Source organism: Phaenicophaeus curvirostris, chromosome 1, assembly GCF_032191515.1.
Source record: "Phaenicophaeus curvirostris isolate KB17595 chromosome 1, BPBGC_Pcur_1.0, whole genome shotgun sequence".
NCBI lineage: Eukaryota > Metazoa > Chordata > Aves > Cuculiformes > Cuculidae > Phaenicophaeus > Phaenicophaeus curvirostris.
Window position 1 is genome coordinate 39,953,837 of NC_091392.1, and position 17,444 is coordinate 39,971,280.

The window sequence follows — 17,444 nt, forward strand, 5'->3', positions numbered from 1 at the left end:
ATTTTTGGTCTTGGTTTCCATAATATCCTTCCAAATTTGTACTAAGTTTCCCTTCCTATTCTGTGTTACTTTGCAAATGGATGCTATGGGGTGTTTCTCTTGATCTTTGAAGTTACTTAATGACCTCTGTTCTTCTGGGCCTTCTTGCCTGTGCATGCCACTCACCAGAAAGAGTCACCTGTTTGCACGAAGCTTTCTAAATCTAGCCTGGAATTATGCTTTCTCTTTTAAAGAGATAGTATATTTTTTTGAAAGTTTAAAGGATTTTACCAGATACTGTTTAATAATTTCTGTCTTGCATATTGTGCTTAATAAGATGTGTCATGCAGTGCCTTTTAGTATGATTATAGCATGTCTGCAATGTTTCATAAAGCAAATACTTTAATCAACCGTGTAGTAGTAACACTGTGCTTTCAATATAAGAGCTTTCATCCTGGAGGTGATAATGATCTCCAATTCCTAGTGCTAGAACTAGCAGATCTTAATATGTAAAGCTCATTGCAAAATGCAGTCAACTCTGGGGTGAAATGTGACGGGTGATTAACAATGCACAGTGGTGTTTTATAAGAAGTTACGATATAAGGTGAAGAAAATATTGTGCTAATTGTCATAGAAGATTATTGGTTTGCGGGTAAAATGATTCATTAGGTATGCTGAAAGCATACGTTCAGGTGTTGCATAAGTGGAGGTATATGCTGCCTGTCTAAAGGGGCAGTTGGACCATCTCTTACTGCTGTTGCTGTTGACTTTTGTTCAGGTTCTCCCTCAGCTCTCTTCGCTTTCTGTCCAAGGGTATGTGAAGGCACATTTTTCAGTTTTTAGAGCTGAAGAGTGGAATAAAATGCTTCCATGTCTTGTAAAGCATTAGTAATGAAGTACATATCCATTAATGCTGACATTTTCTACATTTCAAAACATTCCATTTCTACTTGTGGATGTAGGTGCTGGGACAGAGAGGGATCTACATTCTCCAGCTTTCCAGAACAGCTGCGCTAGCTACCTGCCATACAAAAGCCTTTTTATCATGCTCAGATTTCTAAAGCTTTTTAAAAAAAATCCTCTCAATAAGAAGTTAATTCTTATATCATGAAAGTTCAGCTCCTTTATGGAAGAAAGCTGACACCTGACCTCTTCATCTTCCCTTATGTAGACGTGTATATACATCTTTGAGTTCTTTGTCCTTGCACAAAATGGACTAATGAGTGACCCTTACCTCTGGATTGCATCATTGTGGTTTATGGATTGCATGGAAGGGAACTTCTGAACTGTATAAACCAAAGAAAACTGTTCATAACATTAGATGCAATATTCTAACTTACCTGTCTTAAAGAAAAACTTGGCTATGCCTTACTAATTGTTTTAGATATTATTCCTCCTACTGTCAATGCACACAGTCCATGTCTTCCTTACTGGAGTTACGAAACTTGTTTCAGAGCTCTCCTGCAGAATGCATTTTCTCAGGGTGGTGCTTCAGAGGTCACTGAACAATTTGAGTGGGAAGGGAGCTCAGGAGCTCTCCAATCTGAGCTCCTGCTGTGAGCAGGATCAGCTCAGAGGTCAGTAGCAGGCTGCTCAGGTCTGACCTCATGCTGGAGAAGGTTTTCCTTATGTCCACTGGGAACCTCTTGCTTCAGTTTTTGTGTCTTATCCTCTTCCTGTGCACTGCTGGGAGCAGCTTGGCTTCCTCTTTTAGACCACCTCCTCATAGGTGGTGGTGGGGCTGCTGTTAGGCCCTCCCAAAGCGGTCCCTGCTCCAGGCTGAGCCAGCCCTGCTCCCCCAGTCTCAATTCCCAAGGCAGGTGCTCTAGTCCTAGCTGCCTTGGTGGCCTTTTGCTGAACTTATTCTTGTTTATCAGTGTCCTCCCTGGACAGAGGGAGCCACAGCTGGATGCAGTGTCTCAATGTGGTCCAATGGGTGCTGGTCACCAGGGGATGATCGGTTCCCTTGGTTCATTGGCTGGCGTCCTGTTAATACAACCCAGGGTGCTGATGGCCCTCTCCACTGCCAGGACATACTGCTGGCTCCCATTCAGCTCGGTGTCTGACATGAGCCCTGGGACATATTCAGCAGAGAGGCTTGTGTTTCTGCCAGAGGTTTCCCTTCCCAGGCACAGGACTCTGCATTTGTCCTTCTTGAATGGCATGAAGTTCCATTTGGCCCGTTCTTCCAGCCCATCTAGATCCCTTCAAAGGGCAACCCTGCCCTTGAGTGTATCAACTGGTCCTCCCAGTTTGATGTCCTTTGGAAGCTTGATGAGTGTCCATAGTCCATGCTGGGATGTGTCTTGCTCATTTTCTGTATAAGTGACTTGGATAAATAATAATCACAGAATGATTTGGGTTGAAAGATCATCCAATTCCACTCCCCGTGATGTAAACAGGGACACCTTCCACCAGACCATGTTGCCCAAAGCCTCATCCAACCTGGCCTTGAAGACCTTCAGGGATGGTGCATCCGTGAGTTCTCTGAGCAACCTGTTCCAGTGTCTCACTGTTCTCACAGTAAAGAATTTCTTCCTAGTATCTAGTGTACATCTCCCCTCTTTCAGCTTAAAACCATTACCTGCACTTTGATGTGCTTTGCATGGGCATCATATTCTTTACTTACACCCTTATTTTTTGTCTGTTCTATTATTAAGTTGGGGAGCTTGTATCACCTTGCTGATTTCTTTTGTATGCTCTACTAGAAGGAAACTATGTTGTGTGTTCTTATTTGCTTAGGAACATAAGCCAGCTAAAATAAAAAAAAATGATGGGAGTAGGGAAACTAGCGTATGCTGATCACTTAACTGATAACCCCAGAGAAGGCTGAAATAAGGAGAGATGGTCCTGTCTTTCACCTACTGTCACCAGCCCTGACAGCTTGCTGCTTCTCTGCTCCTCACTTCCCATTGGCCAGTCTTTGGAACCTTTCTAAAACTGAACTGTATCTCACTGGGAACCAAGTCCTTAATCAGTAAACTTGACCTTTTTGTTATGTATTTTTTTATTTGATTCATAAAAAAAAAATATCTTTATGAAAGTTGGAAATAGAACGTTCTTTACAAAACAAAGCAGGAAAATGTACCTAACTTTCTAAGTATGGAGAGGCGTGCGTGCTGCAGATACCTTATAAAAGGCTTTATAGTTCATTTGTTGGGAAAATATGAGGATATGTTTGAGCAAGAAAATTCTAAAATAAATAAGATTTTAGCTACTCCAAGATCTAGAAATTAAAACTATTTATCTACTTCTGACCCTCTCTCTGTAGATTCTATATATGTTTAGAATTCAGTGTCTTAAATCTCTCTGTATTTAATCTGGAAATCCTTTATAACATTACAAGTATTTCTAGGTGGGCTAAAATACAGCAATATCTTTGCATCAGCTCATTTGCAATTGTTGTCATGGAATTGGATAATGAACTTTTATTTTTTTTGTTGAAACTAGGATTGCATATCACTGTTAAGATAAATTCTTTACCAATATTTGCTTTGCGAATGGCTAACTCTTCTGCCATCAATTAAGCAATGTTGTTCCAGACATGTGTAGGGGAAGTTAAATCAAATCTAAATCAAAGTTGTAGTTAAATAAGGATTATACTATCCATCTATCCAGATTTTGAATCATCTAGTATTTCATGTTTATTTGCTTATTTTCTTTAAATATATAGTTTCAAATCAATGCAGTTGTTTTGATTTTGAACATATTTGTAGAAGTTTACTTTTATAGGTTGTCTTGCTGATTAACATGTTTACCACAAGCTTGGTTTTTGTTTTTATTTTTTTCCAAATCAAGGCAGTATATCTGCTTGTGTGCTTATTCTGTCAGCAGGGTCCTTACTCTTTGAAAGTTTTCTGTCTTTCAAGTATTTAAAAGCTTGTTCAGATTATAGACAAGTTGTCTAGAAAGTAGTGTGGCACTAATTTACTGCTTCTGTAACTGTTTAGATTGTGATTTTAAGTGTTTTCCTATTGGATATAGAGACCTAATTTAACATCGGAGTGAGTGATACAAGGGCAGGGTTAAGTCTAGTTCTTTGTTTTGTGTTGAATGTTTGGGGTAGGAAGTGGTTTTAAATCCTGGCCTCTGCTTCTGGTGTTTGCTTGTTCTTTGATGCGTGGAGAGTCTTGGATAAAAGCTTTTGTTGAAGTGTTGCACTGAAAATTATGTAATTGCTTGTCAGCTTTTTCATTTCATTACTTTTGTGGAAGGAAAATACTTCTGTATTCCAGCAAGTAGAGAGGCTTTTACATAGGATGCGTACCACACTTTGTTAAATGCGGTCTGTAGGCGCTCATTTTTCTCTCCCCTCTCTATTTCAGACTCCAGGTAGAGGTGGGTCTCAGAGCTCGGATTCAGATTCATCTGCCACACCAGGAAATGCTGTGGATGTGAACAACGAAGGCTCCTCTGAGGTACTGTGCACCATACGTGGTACTGGAATATTAAACCTTAGGTGCTGTTTCTCTGGTCCATGAAGTTGTTAGGAGTAACTTTTGATGCCCTACCTAAGTAACAACTGTACTAAAGAAATATTCAGAAGTATCATCTTCTAAGAATTCATTGTTATTTAAATAAAAAAGGAAGATTAGGCGATATTTATATGTAGCTTTTAATTAGGCTTATCTGTCTAAGTAGTCACAAGCAATATTTCCTGTAATGCTAGAGATGAATTATTAAAACTAAAAGTGATGAGGCAGAAGCTTAAGGCTCCTTGTTAGTTAATCTTTTATGAGAGTTCTGAAAAATGAGGGTTAACATTTTATCAGAGTTGTACTCGCTTTTCACCTTGCTTCTACTGTGCTATAATGTATACTGGAAACCTCTTCCTCCTTATGAAATATTGGATGTGTTGGTTTTTGTTTGGTGTTGGTGTCTAAATCTATGACTTGTAAATCCTATCCAGTTTTTATGTGCTGTATGCCATATTTAACCAGCAGAGTAAGTTGTTACTCTTGCCTTAATCCCATATTACAATGCTTTTGGATTTACAGTGCTGTCAAATATTAACTCTGAAAAATGCAAGTTGACTTCACTGGCTGTTGAAGCTAGTTTGTGCTAATGTAGCCTGATTACCTCACTTGAAAATGTTTCAAGCTTAGCATACAAATGCATGGCAAGGTTAATTACTCCTGTTATAGTATTAAAGGGAGAAAAGTGCCCTTTCATACCCTGAATAAAGTGTACGATAATTCAAGTACCCCAATGTCTGTTATGAAAACAGAAACGTTCACTGTGCTGTTGAAAATCATAATTGCCTTCCATCTGTGCATCTGCTTATTTCTTACTCCTTGAAGCCTTTTTACAGTCAGCGTAACAGATATTCCTTAATATTTCACTTCATGTTATACATATCACACATTTGTGAGCCCAAATCTGTTTTGTACACATATTTGGTTTGTCTCCGAAGCAAATAAATATTCTTTAATTGCAGGCTAAAATCTCATTAATTTTGTAGTTCATTAAGGCATAAAAATGTGCAATGAGATAACTGCTTCTTTCCAAAGATTGGCTAAAATTGCACAATTCTGTTAACATGAGTGCAGTATCCCTGGCTGTACAGCTGGTGGGCGTCACAAGGTACCTCAATACTAATGCAGTAGTATTTTCTTGACATAGAACGAGCTTTCAAAGTAGTGGTGTGCCTGCAATATTGTATCATTGGCTTTTCATTGGCTTTTTCATGCTGAGTCAAAACTGGGTCAGACCAAAGCCTGTCCTGTGGCTTTTAGTTGATACTGTGGCTTTTAGTAGAACATGAAAAGGTATCTTTTAGTTGTCAATAATTCTGCCATCTGTTCCATTAGTTGTAAGAGGTGTGTTCTCCTTTAGCACATAATTTCAAAATCTGTTTGAAGCTGAGCTCTGGAGCTGGTGGTGGGTTCTTGCGGTCCTGAGATTCACATGTTACAGCATGCAACTTGAGCCTTTCTGTTGGTCTTCCTTTTCTTGCACAGAAAGCTGCCCTGAAGCTTGGTCTCTCTGAAAACGTTTCTCCAGGAGCACTGTAGACAGACTTTGCAGAACCTTTGCTCTCTGTTTTATCCTTATATTCCCACCTGGTTCTTCAGTATTATATGAAGTCAGAAATCCAGTTGACTTATTTGCACTCCTGTTTCATAGAATCATAGAATAACCAGGTTGGAAGAGACCCACCGGATCATCGAGTCCAACCATTCCTATCAAATGGTTTCTTGGCTAGATTTTCAAATTTGTATTGCTGTAAGATTCAAATGGACAATAATTACTAAGTCTATGCAGATTCTCATGTTTCCTACCTTCTCAAGCCTGGCTGAAATAAATCCTGACTTTTGAAAATTGTAGTATGAAGCAAAAGGAGTGAGGAAGTCTGAATTCTAGCTGTTCTGTGCTCAAAGAGAGGTCAAAATCTGTTTTATTCCTGTCTCTGGCCACATCTATGCTTCAGATCACACATAGACCTGTAATGAAGTCTAGATACCTCTTATTCGTAGATACACCTATCTGGCTTTTTTAGCTTAGGTCCCAGTGCAACTCTGCCTACAGTACAGTGTTACTACATACTCTGTGCTTGCAGCGAGTCCACCAGAGTGTTTAAGCTTTCATTAGTGTAATGTGTCTGCATTAGCTAGACGGGTTTGCCATCATTTTTTTGGAAGGGGCCTCAACCTTTCCATGTGTGCACAGAGGGTTGTGTTCAGCCTGTTCTGCCTGCCTGGAGTGCTCTACCCAGGAGGTGCAGGCATCCTCTTGCCCACAGAGGCCCACAGTGCTTTACTCCCCACCCTGCTTTTTCTAGGTGTTTAAGCATATAGTGTATTAATTTGCATATAGTATATTGTTTCTGCAATATCACCTTGCCACTCTATCTCTCTCTGTGAAATATCTGCACACTCTTATGGGAAACTGTGTGACAGATCTGATGTGATACCTTACAGTGGTCCATTCATAATTTGTTATGCAGCTTATTCCTCTGTCACATGAAGGGGATACCAAGAGTGTCTGGAAAATACGTAGCAGTATTCAACATGGTGCTAGCTTTTGAAATGTGTTATGAATTTTTGTATTTTCATTTTCTTAATAACTGTTCCTTCCTTCTCCATGGTATTGATATGGGGTTTGCAAAAACTGTCTTTCCAAAAGGAAAACAGTCTTTGGTTTTGTGATTGTAGAGAACTTTTCAGCATAAGAATTTGAACAGCATTTGATTCCACATCTGTTTTTGGTTTTTATTAGTTTCTTAAAAACAAATATGCGTTTCACAGGGCTTCATCTGTCCACTCTGTATGAGAGTGTGTGTAACTCCCACTGATCTGTCTGAACATTACCAGAATGAGCACACTGAGACAGAAAGAAGACAGGAGCTCCATGACCTCCCAACTGTTACTGTGGGTCTTGTTTATTTTGTTTCAATAGCTTTGGTAATGGGCTGCTTTAAATGAACATACATCTCTTCTCCTGGCATGGGTTTCAGCTTTTTAAATTGTCTCTTTTGATTCCTTGCTGAAATGTAATTTGACCTCTTATGCATGATTCCAAAGTACACATTCAGCAATAAAATTAATCTATGTTGAGCTTTCTGGTTTGCAGTAGCGTCTCACATGAAATGTTTGTGACTTGCAGTCACCGATGGATTCTTCCTGAACAGCTTTTGCTTAGTTTTCTTGTAAATAAGACTACATGATTTACTTCACTTCAGACTTAGTGTAGTGATAAATACAGTACATCCTTTGTGAAAAGACATATTTTGAGCTCTTATTAGTTACTTACTTTTGAAGCAGATTTCTAGTGGGGAATAGATAGACTGGGTAGAAGGCGGAACAGAGAGTAAGAATATAGAAAACTTAGAGGCTTCTCTTCTTGAATGTTCTTAAGAGCCTTACATATTGCATTAACATTAGAAAAATAATTATAAATCCAATTATTGAATATAGAATTTTACTGGAATTTCTGTATGCTTCCAACAAAATGCCAAGGCTGTTTCACTTAATATATATTAGAAATAGTAGTGCATTTCTAAATTCTTCCAGTTGTGCAGTGTTAAACTGCTCAATTAAAACAAAATCTGCTATTTCATACTTCTCAGTTGGAAGAAATTAGATTCTGCAAGGTAACAGCCTCCCACTGCATAAGGCTATCTGAATTTTTTTCTGCCAGGAAACTTCAGAGAGTAGATTTGACTTCTAGGGGAGCAGCTTGCCATGCACTAAATGGGCTTATATGGAGGTGAAGTTTTGTGTTCTTTCTACTGGCATTGCTTTCATTGGGTTTTAGAACCAAAGTGTTTAACCTGCGCTGTGTGAATGATGTGGTTTTATTGTGTGTGTTTTATTGTGTGTTTGCTGTATGCATTTGCTAAGTAGTGGGGCTTTTTTTCCTTCCCTATACTGAATGTGTATTTACACTTTATTTTTGAAGGAAGAACTTCAAATTGTGGGTTGTTATTCGCAAAGACCTAGAATTACTTGGGATCTCTTTTCAAGGGTGAAGTGTCATATATTAAAGTGTGTAGAATCTGTGGTAAAACTGGCCCATGCTGCTCTCCTGGATTGCCTCCTCAGAGGCAGGACAATTGGAGATTAGCTTTTGATTGACACCTCACTGCATCCTATTGAAGCAGGGACCGATCGCAGAGCTCTGTTCATGGCCAAATAAACTTTCTGTTTTCTTTATTATCTGGGCACAATGCAAGTGCCTTATTTGAATAAGCTGTGACTTACAAGTGACAGATTGTGGCATTCCTGATGTGATGATATCAGAAGATTGTGGGATATGAGCCACCAGAAGTGATTCAGTTACCTAATGAAGTTGTTCTTTTATTTAAGCTGGGTTGTGTTTAACAGTTTCATGGAGTTGACTGAAGGATCTTGGCTACATAGAGTTTTTGTTTATCCATTGTAATTTACTTGTCAGTACTTCTAACTTGTCAATAGCTGATTACAACTTTATAACTTGATAGAACTTGTATATTGTGTATAACACATGAAATGCAAATTTAGTTGTTCCTAGCTGTTGCTGTTTCCTGTTGCTAAAGCTGTGTTTCTTGGCACGGTGATTCAGTAAATATCTGCAAGACGTGAGAAAGAAAGAATGCTAATATATGTGGGTTTTTTTTTCCTGATCCTTTATTCTATCGGTATGCATAGAAACATTGAAAGTATTAATATGAAAAAGTTTAAAATACTTGACTAATGAGAAGCTGATGGTTTGCATTTGTTGATGGAAAATAATAGTTCACATTTGCAACAAGCACAATGTGGTCCTGAAGCAGCAACATAACTAGGTTGTCACCCTTTGTTTCAATTTTGCCGTTCCTGAGTTGGCATTTATGATCTATTATCAATGTGTTGTCATCTTATGTGGCAGACATGAAATATTACTGTGTTTGATTTTGTGTCCTTGTTTTTTTACTTTCTGTTGCTTGTGGAAACTGCTATGAAAAGTTTAAATACATTCTGGTGGTAACAGTGCTGAAGAAGCTCCTGAGTTCAGTTTTTTGCCAGTGCATTCTTAAGCATGGAGATAGGACACATTGCAAAGGCAGTGTTTGATCACACTTCGTGAGATATGAAAAATTGTCACTTGGTTGACAAAAGCGTTAGTACCTTTGTTTCTGATTTTGTCCATAGCTTTCTTTGGTAACCTGCCTTCCATTAATACACCCTCCCTGATGATGAGAATTTTAGTAAGTAAGGTCATTTGCCCCTCTTATCCTTACCACTCCCTCCTCTCCATCCTGCATGCAGTGAGAGTTGGTCTTGTTCTTAAGTCACAGGTGTCCACTCTTGCAGTTTCCAAAGGTATCTGATGTCCTGAGGTGGGAAATGATCCTCACCACTCACCTTATTTATGCTCTTCGTCTTACACCACTCTCTATGCAGTCCTCACTTGTCAAAGCAGGGATCGCACCATATGATAGCTAATGAAAATGACAGTGAAATAACATCCCCTGCCCCTAAAGCACTTTCAAAGCACTTACTTGAAAAGACAAAAGCTTATTCAGCTGCAGGAACAACCACCAAAATGTTGGCAACTGTCTGTGTCCATGTGTAGCCAACTCAGCCAAACAAATGCCCCCTGGAAGTCACATGCATCACTGCACACCCAAACAGCAACATTGTTTGCTAACTTTCATGTATATGCAGGTGTCGCTAACAAAAGCTGTGTGCCTTCTTCTGTTTTATTTTTTTTTTCCTAAAGGAATGGTACACTTCTAAACCATTTCCAGCATTTCCTGACTGTTCCTTGTTGGATGTTCAGGACATCTAAACAGTGAGTCAGTGAGAGAGGCTTCGGTTCAGATTTCCCTTCCCTGTTTATCCTCAGGCATCCAGAAAACCTCCTGCAATGTTTAGAAAGTAGCGGCTGCTGACATTTATTGTCTTGTCTACAACTATGCTAAATGAAAGACAATTTTTAAACAGTTCTTTTTGGATATTCTTCATAACTTTGGACGCTGATGTTTTCTGAAGAGACCTTTCAAAGCTGGATTGCCTAGAGTGTGAACTGGCATACTAGTTGTGCAAACATGTTTTTTTTTTTTTTCTTTCTTTGAAAACACCTCATTCATTATGGTGATTTTTTTTTTCCCCTACCTGTCTCTTATTGTAGATGCAATTGATTACATCTTCTGTTTTTATGGATGCTCTTGAAATGTTTCAGATTAGTTTTGCACAGGACATCATGTCAATGCTTTAGCGCTGGTATTCATCCTCTCTGGTGCTCTTTCAGCTGCTTCTCAAATGAGATTCCAGCAGCTCTTTTCAACTCTTTGCACTGGAGAAAAAAATCTCTTGGTTGATCTACAAAAAATCTCTTGGTTGATCTACATTAGTGCTTTAATTTACTGCAGCATCTGAACAGTACTAAGAGAATGGAGAATACTGGTTTGGTTTGACTTGGCCGTATAATGTGAAACAGAATCCACTGGATTAGAATTTCTAATTCATGACAAAATTGTAGTCTTCTAGGTTGTGACAGAATTGTAGTCTTACTTATCATAGTAATAAAAACAGAAGAGAACTGAACTAGAAATTATCTTGATTGTATTCTTCTCAGGAAGAACTCAGCTTCTTTTCTAGGAAGACATCAAGTCTGCAGTCTGATATAAAATAAACTGTAGCAAGACACCTTTTTTCTTGTAGTCCAGAAAGTTAAATACCTACTTGTAAAATTTAAATGGACTGTGGGTCTTAATTATATAAAATACAAGCTTTTAGCCTACTTTTCTACTGATTAGAAATGTAATCTGAGGAAGCCACTGTCATCTTACTGTTTATGTAAACACAGAGGAAAGGGCTTTTACTGGTGGAAGGCATGGAAAAAATGTCAACTGTATTTTTCTTTTAACAATATTTAAAATGACCTAATTTATTTATTCTTTAACTTAAATATAACATGATTTTTTTCTTGCCAGTATATAAGACTTCTGAAAGAAATTATGTGGTCTTGCCTTTGCTTTCTAGGCAGAGAGTTTAACCTGCCTCTGAGAAATTCCTGATGATTCAGTTAATTGCTTCAATAGGTAATTGGGAAATAAAACCTAGAAACTACTTGATATATCTTTCAGCTCAGACATATCAGTACATATCTGTCCCCTGGCCCTAAGCATACACAGCTCCTAACCTTCTGTCTCGTAAAACATTTTAGCCTTCAAATTACTGTGCAACTGGAGGATATCTGAGTTTTAGCTTTGACTTGCTATTTAAATGCTGGTGAAGATGTGTATCTTGTATCAGGGGAGGCTAGGGAGGTTCACCTGCAGTGGGAAAATGTATATGTTGAATTTAGAATTTTTCCAAGTATACATAACACACAAAACCTCAACTTCAGAGAAGTGTTTATGCCTCTGAGCACGTTACCATCTCACATAGCTCTTGAACTCACTTTCAGTTTTTAAATGTGCTTGACTTCATTCACAGCATGGAGCTTACTGTACTGATACAGTTGTAAAAGCATTATTAATCCAAGTCTGGATTCTGAGACGTGGGGAAAACAAAGATTGTGGCTGGAAGGTGTTAGAGCTTTAGGCTTGAATTGCAAGCTTTTTGTTCACTTAGCTCACTGGAAACAGGCTGTAGGCTTCAGTGTTGGCCCAGTATTTCTGAAAGGTCAAAGATAAAGCCCGGAAACTCAAATTTATTTAAACATAGAACCTGGTCATGTGAATGCCAAGCATGTTAAAGTGCTTGCGGGACTGGGCTAAACTATCCTGTAGCGTGTGTATGGCAAAATAGTCACTCATCTTCTCTGTATGGTAAAAGCATCAATTATACTGAAATTCTGTGGTTTTTGGTTTTTTTTGTTGTTGTTGTTGTTGTGGGTTTTTTTTTTTTTGTTTTGTTTCACCTCAGTGCTTAAATATTTTCCACGAAGAGTATTTGTGGAATAAAATTGATATCTCAGTGGAAAACAGCAAAGTTCCTTGGTTCTTTAAGCTTGACTCATGACATAATTGCTGGGATAAAAATTCAAGAGGTTGCAGAAGCTCTGTTTGTATTCGTAAGTAGAGCTATATATGCTACTTGTGCTATATGGCTCTTTACCACATACAGCTGTAGATCAGCAGCAATCATAGCAGCCTAAATGGGACCATTTGCTCAGTTCTGTGCAGTATTAAAATGGGATCCGAGAATAGACTAGACAGACATCAGGTATTTCAAGAAAATACTAAAAAAGCTGGGTAGCTGTGACTGTGACTTTCAAACATAAACGAGATGCCTTTTTTCTTGGGCTCCAGCTATATAAGCAAATCTGAATTGTGTTGTGTAAAAACTATTTTGCCCATGGGGCTGTCCTTCAACAGATGTCATCTTTCTGCCAAATAACTCCAGTTTTAATTTGTGAAAAAGAAGTTTTGAGTAAAGTAAGCTGTTCTTTCACCCATTAATTACCTAAGACATATTGGCTCCAGAAATACCATTTCATTAAAGCTCTGGGGAAAAAAGAGCAGTTGGCAGATGAAGACAGATGTAATGCATATATATGCTGATGTCTCAAGCTACAGATGATGGAGCCCATGGAGCTGTTATGCTGACCCTACATATGGTATACACATTTATTAGGTTAGCTGACTAGTTATTTCCTCTGCTAACTGTGCTGCATAGCTCTCCATTGCTATTGACGGGGGAGTAGACACCTACAAATATATGTTTGATTATTTTTTAAACCTCATATGAAAGCCATCAGCCTGTTGAGGGAATATCTTCGAAAATCTTCAATTCTCTTTCCTAATGAGTAAGGAGAATACTGTTTTTCAAAATGTCACACTAAACAACTTCATTAGATCAGAGTTATGCAGAACAGTGAGGAAAATACCATTGCAAGCAAGACAATATTCTGAGAAGGCTGAAATTTGCAGAAACGTATTTTTACAGCACCACCCTACTGCTCCCCTTCCCCTAGATCTACAGACTAATACAACAAAAAGCCAGAGAAACAGAATCCATTCAGTCCTATACATTCATTTTTCTGTTACTTAAGCTATTTCTGAATCAGTTTTAAAATAGCCTGAGGATTAGGAGGGCTCTACATTAGCCTGCAGTCAATCTGGCTGTATCCTGTGTGGGTCTGTGCCCCTGCTATTACTGGGCAGGGTGTTTAGATGTGGGAGGCCAAAGTTCTTCCAACTGTTAATAGCCCTATAAATTACATTGATACAATAAAACGAAATATGGTAGTTCTTGTGGTGAGAGTTTCCTTCCAGTGTTGCTTTTAGAATCCTGGCATAGTTCCCAAAGAATGCTATATTAATTATTTGTTCGAATATTAATGTTACCCGAAAGGAATCATTTGCCTTATATGCCTTTTAAGAGATAGAACATGGAGAAGCTTAACTTTATCAAGTCTGAATGTAAATTTTAGCTATTAGAAGGGAGAAAAATAGCTACAGACTTTCTTCTGCAGGCTTATTGGTAAGTCTTTCTTGAAAAGAGCAAATAAAGAAGCCTCTGGTGCTTCCATGGAGTCTGAGATCTTTGGTGAAGTCTGGCATTACAACTCAAGCTAAGACAAGATACTTTCCTACAGAACTTCTACATAACAGTTTCTGCTCAGAGTGAGACTGGTCTGGTTTGGAATCTTCGCAGCGAGGAAGACCTGTCCCAGTGTGAACGGTGTGGAACTTTGGAGGTGCTGGGTGCTAGGCATGGCTCGCAGACACCCAACTGAAAGAGGAACTTTTCTCTTGGGATCAGAAAATTCAGACTTGAACCACCTTTCTCCTTCTTATTGGAATGCCTTGATTTCTGGGCCAGGGGCTATTTTGAGCTGGAAATTGTGTGCCCACTCCTAGTGAGTTGTTTGTGCATATATATGGGGTCTTGGTTTGAAGTCCTTTTCTTTTTTACTGTTCTTGCTCTATCTTGCTTCAGAAATTCTATGGCAATCTTAAGAACTCCTTCCTGATTAAAACTTGTGCATGTGGTGGTTGTGGTTTTATTTTTGTTTTCCATTAACTGGCAGGCTTCTGCAAAAAAAGCTTTGGATTCAATAAATTGTCATTTCCTGGTGAAAAAATTCTTGATTTATTAAAAAAAAAACCCAACTAACCATCATTTGACATCTTTAGGATCTTTTCTCCCTTTGTAAAGTAAAAGAGAAAGCCCATTTAGAAATATCATTTAGGGAGTTCTGACTTACAGTGAGGTGCTGCAGGGCCTGTAAGTGATGTCTTTTCTTTTATTAAATGAGGAATATGAAATGCGTTTCACTTCTGTGTGGCTGGGCTGTATGCAAAGTAAGTCCTAAATGCATTTCAAAATGAAACCTGCCCAGTGTCTCAGCAAACACAGCCTTTTGAGAAGTATAACTATGCGTGTTGTCTATGGTAGCTTCATTCTTCAAGTACAAGAACGTTGCTCTCATACTTGCTTCTTCTTTAAAGGATTCTGTTATTTAAGGGAGCCAAGTTCAGGCTTACTGGAAGGCACATATCAGCTCTCCTGAGTTGTGGTGACCGGTGTTACATCTCATGGTTGTGACTGCACAATCTCCTCTTCATTCAGGGCAGGTAGGGTCCCAATACAGGAATATCTTGCACTTGATGCGAGTTCCTGCAAACTAACAAAATTGCTTATAAACTTTAAGCAGGTCAGACCGTCAGATTTCTTCCCATCTTTCTTCTTTGCACATATTTGTCTTCAGATTAGCAAAATACACTTTATATTTTAAAAATTCATCTCCAAAAAATGATGCTGAGACAGAGATATTTTAAGGCTGTGTTTAATTTTATTTTTCTTTTTAAAAGAGATAAAGTGAGACACACCCCTAACCCATGTCCCTAGACAAGATTGTCACCTGGAGCTAATAGTTGCAGGCCCAAGAAACCTTTACATGTGTCTGATGCCCAGGAAGATCTTGATGATTCTGATTTTCTTACTATAAAGAGAACTGCGTTAACGCTGCTGCTATCAGAGTCAACAACTGAATTTTATCAGCCTGCGACATGAAACTGGGTCCTGGGTTCGTATAGTTTAAGGCTCTGATGTGTGAGCGATGGTGCTGGCAGCTGTAGCCAGCACTGGTGTTCCTGTCCACCCCGGCTCTCCGTAGGAAGGATATTTTCCGTGGTGATGATGCCCCATTGCAGAAGGGTAACACGCTCTGTTAGAGCTTATGCATCAGAACTCTAGGAAAGGATGTGTTATAATATGGATATGTGAGAACTGTAAACGAGTGCCGACTTCAACAGTACTAGATCCTGGAAAAGCGAGGTTAGCTGAGGTCATAGCACTGCTGGTGGAGAGGACTGGGATTGGTGGGTGATGCACTTTATAGCCCTGCCTGTGTGAGAGGAAGGGTTTCTACTATAAAGAGGAGATTTTGTCCATGCGTTTCCCCTCTTCTGGTGACAACACACCTGCCCCTTCAGAGCTCCCATCCACCCTGTGAGCTCTCAGCTGCAGCATGTCCTCCTGGCTTGGCTGCTCTGCTCTGCCTTTGGCTCCTTGTCCTTGCAGCCTCTGCCTTCAGATCTGCCTGCCTGCCTGGGAAGTCTTGTGCTGGCTTTGCCTAGTAATTGAGACAAGTGATTGACTGCTTTCCCCTCAGGCTAACTGCAAGTATAATCTATTCTTTCCTCTTCTCAAGGACTCCTATTTCCACAGAATAAAACTCAGCCACAAAAAAACCCACAAAAACAACCTAAGCAAAGAAACAGATTTTGCTGTTTAAATGGAAAGAAATAAAGGGCAAAAAGCAGAGAGCAAAGCAATTTTCTACACTCATTTTTCCCAGATGTGGTTACTGGTGCTAGGAGGAACATTTGCTTTTCTCAAACAGCAGGCCTTCCTGTCAGTGGGAAACTAAACTAAATACTGAGAACTACTCGATATCATTTCACCCCAAAAGGGTGCTGTTACAGCATCACTGTGTGAGGCTGACTGCTTTCACCTACTAGGAACAATAAATCTCCTGCTTTTTGCCCCATCCTATAGTTCATTGCCTTGGATATTTGCTAGAAATCACCCTCTGGTTCTTTTGCTCAGATTGACTATTGCTGCCATCGTAAAATTTAATGCTAATTGTATGAGATAAACATTACTGGGAACCCAGTAGTTTAACCAGTTTTCTGTACCCATTTTGGCGCATATACATCCATATAAGTTAACTTGGTTTAATTGGAGTGAAATTGTGCTGATCAGTTCTGGAGATAAATGATTGTTAAAGATAAATGCCTGTTGTCTGCTTAGGAAGGACTACGCAGTTTTGTTTGATCTATTTGTTCCAGAATTAGTCTTCAATATGACATGTGGTGGGTTTGATAAGCAGCTGTATTTATTTATTTCTGAAACACAAACCAAGTAATAGCAATTACAAAGTCTGTGTTCAGTGCTCTGGAACTTTAGCCATGCTTGAGTAGCTGAGCATGATGGTTCTGTGTTAAATCCACATTAAATGTTTGGTTGTTGAATTTTTAGTGACTAGTGAAACAAAATACTGTGTCACATTAGGAAAAAGGCAAAGTTAAGAGAAGAAAAGGAATATCAAAGCTCTTTGTATGTTCTTTAGAAGTTGCATAGGAACATATGTTATGTGAAGAATGATAATCCCGCGGGAATACTCTTGTCTTGGATATTGGAGAGCCTTGGTGTAGTGCTGGAGTGTGCTACAATTTGTACTGGCATGAGAGACTTAAGATTAACAAATATGCAAAAGTGTATTTGAAATGAATTTTAGAAACAGGAGGCTTTAATCTCATTTGCACAAGATTCTCTTTGCACAGCGTGGAATTACAGGGAGTCTTTAATGGGAAAATGAATTGCTTCTTCTCACTCTGAAAAGCTTGTTTTGCCACCATGGTGTATATGGGCTGTAGCATAAGTGGAAATTGAGCTTGAAGTGGGTGTGATAACCATATGCATCAAAACCCAATATGCAGTTCAGCCCTTAACAGCAGATGTAATAGATTGCCAGATAAAATGAGATGGATGGTACTTCTGATAAATGGCAGTTTGGACACTCCACAAATATTTAGAGGTACA

General features: G+C 38.9%; 1 protein-coding gene across 3 annotated transcripts in view; it reads left to right on the forward strand.

Moving 5' to 3' along the window:
• Positions 1 to 17,444, forward strand: part of EEA1 (early endosome antigen 1) — a 76,469-nt gene that overhangs the window by 4,060 nt on the left and 54,965 nt on the right. For 2 of the 3 annotated variants that reach the window (XM_069854041.1, XM_069854062.1), the window contains exons 2-3: positions 4,305 to 4,397; positions 7,227 to 7,349. In XM_069854041.1, the coding sequence (XP_069710142.1) occupies positions 4,305 to 4,397; positions 7,227 to 7,349 (216 nt within the window). The remainder of the gene's footprint in view (positions 1 to 4,304; positions 4,398 to 7,226; positions 7,350 to 17,444) is intronic. The other variant, XM_069854053.1, reaches the window with a different exon arrangement.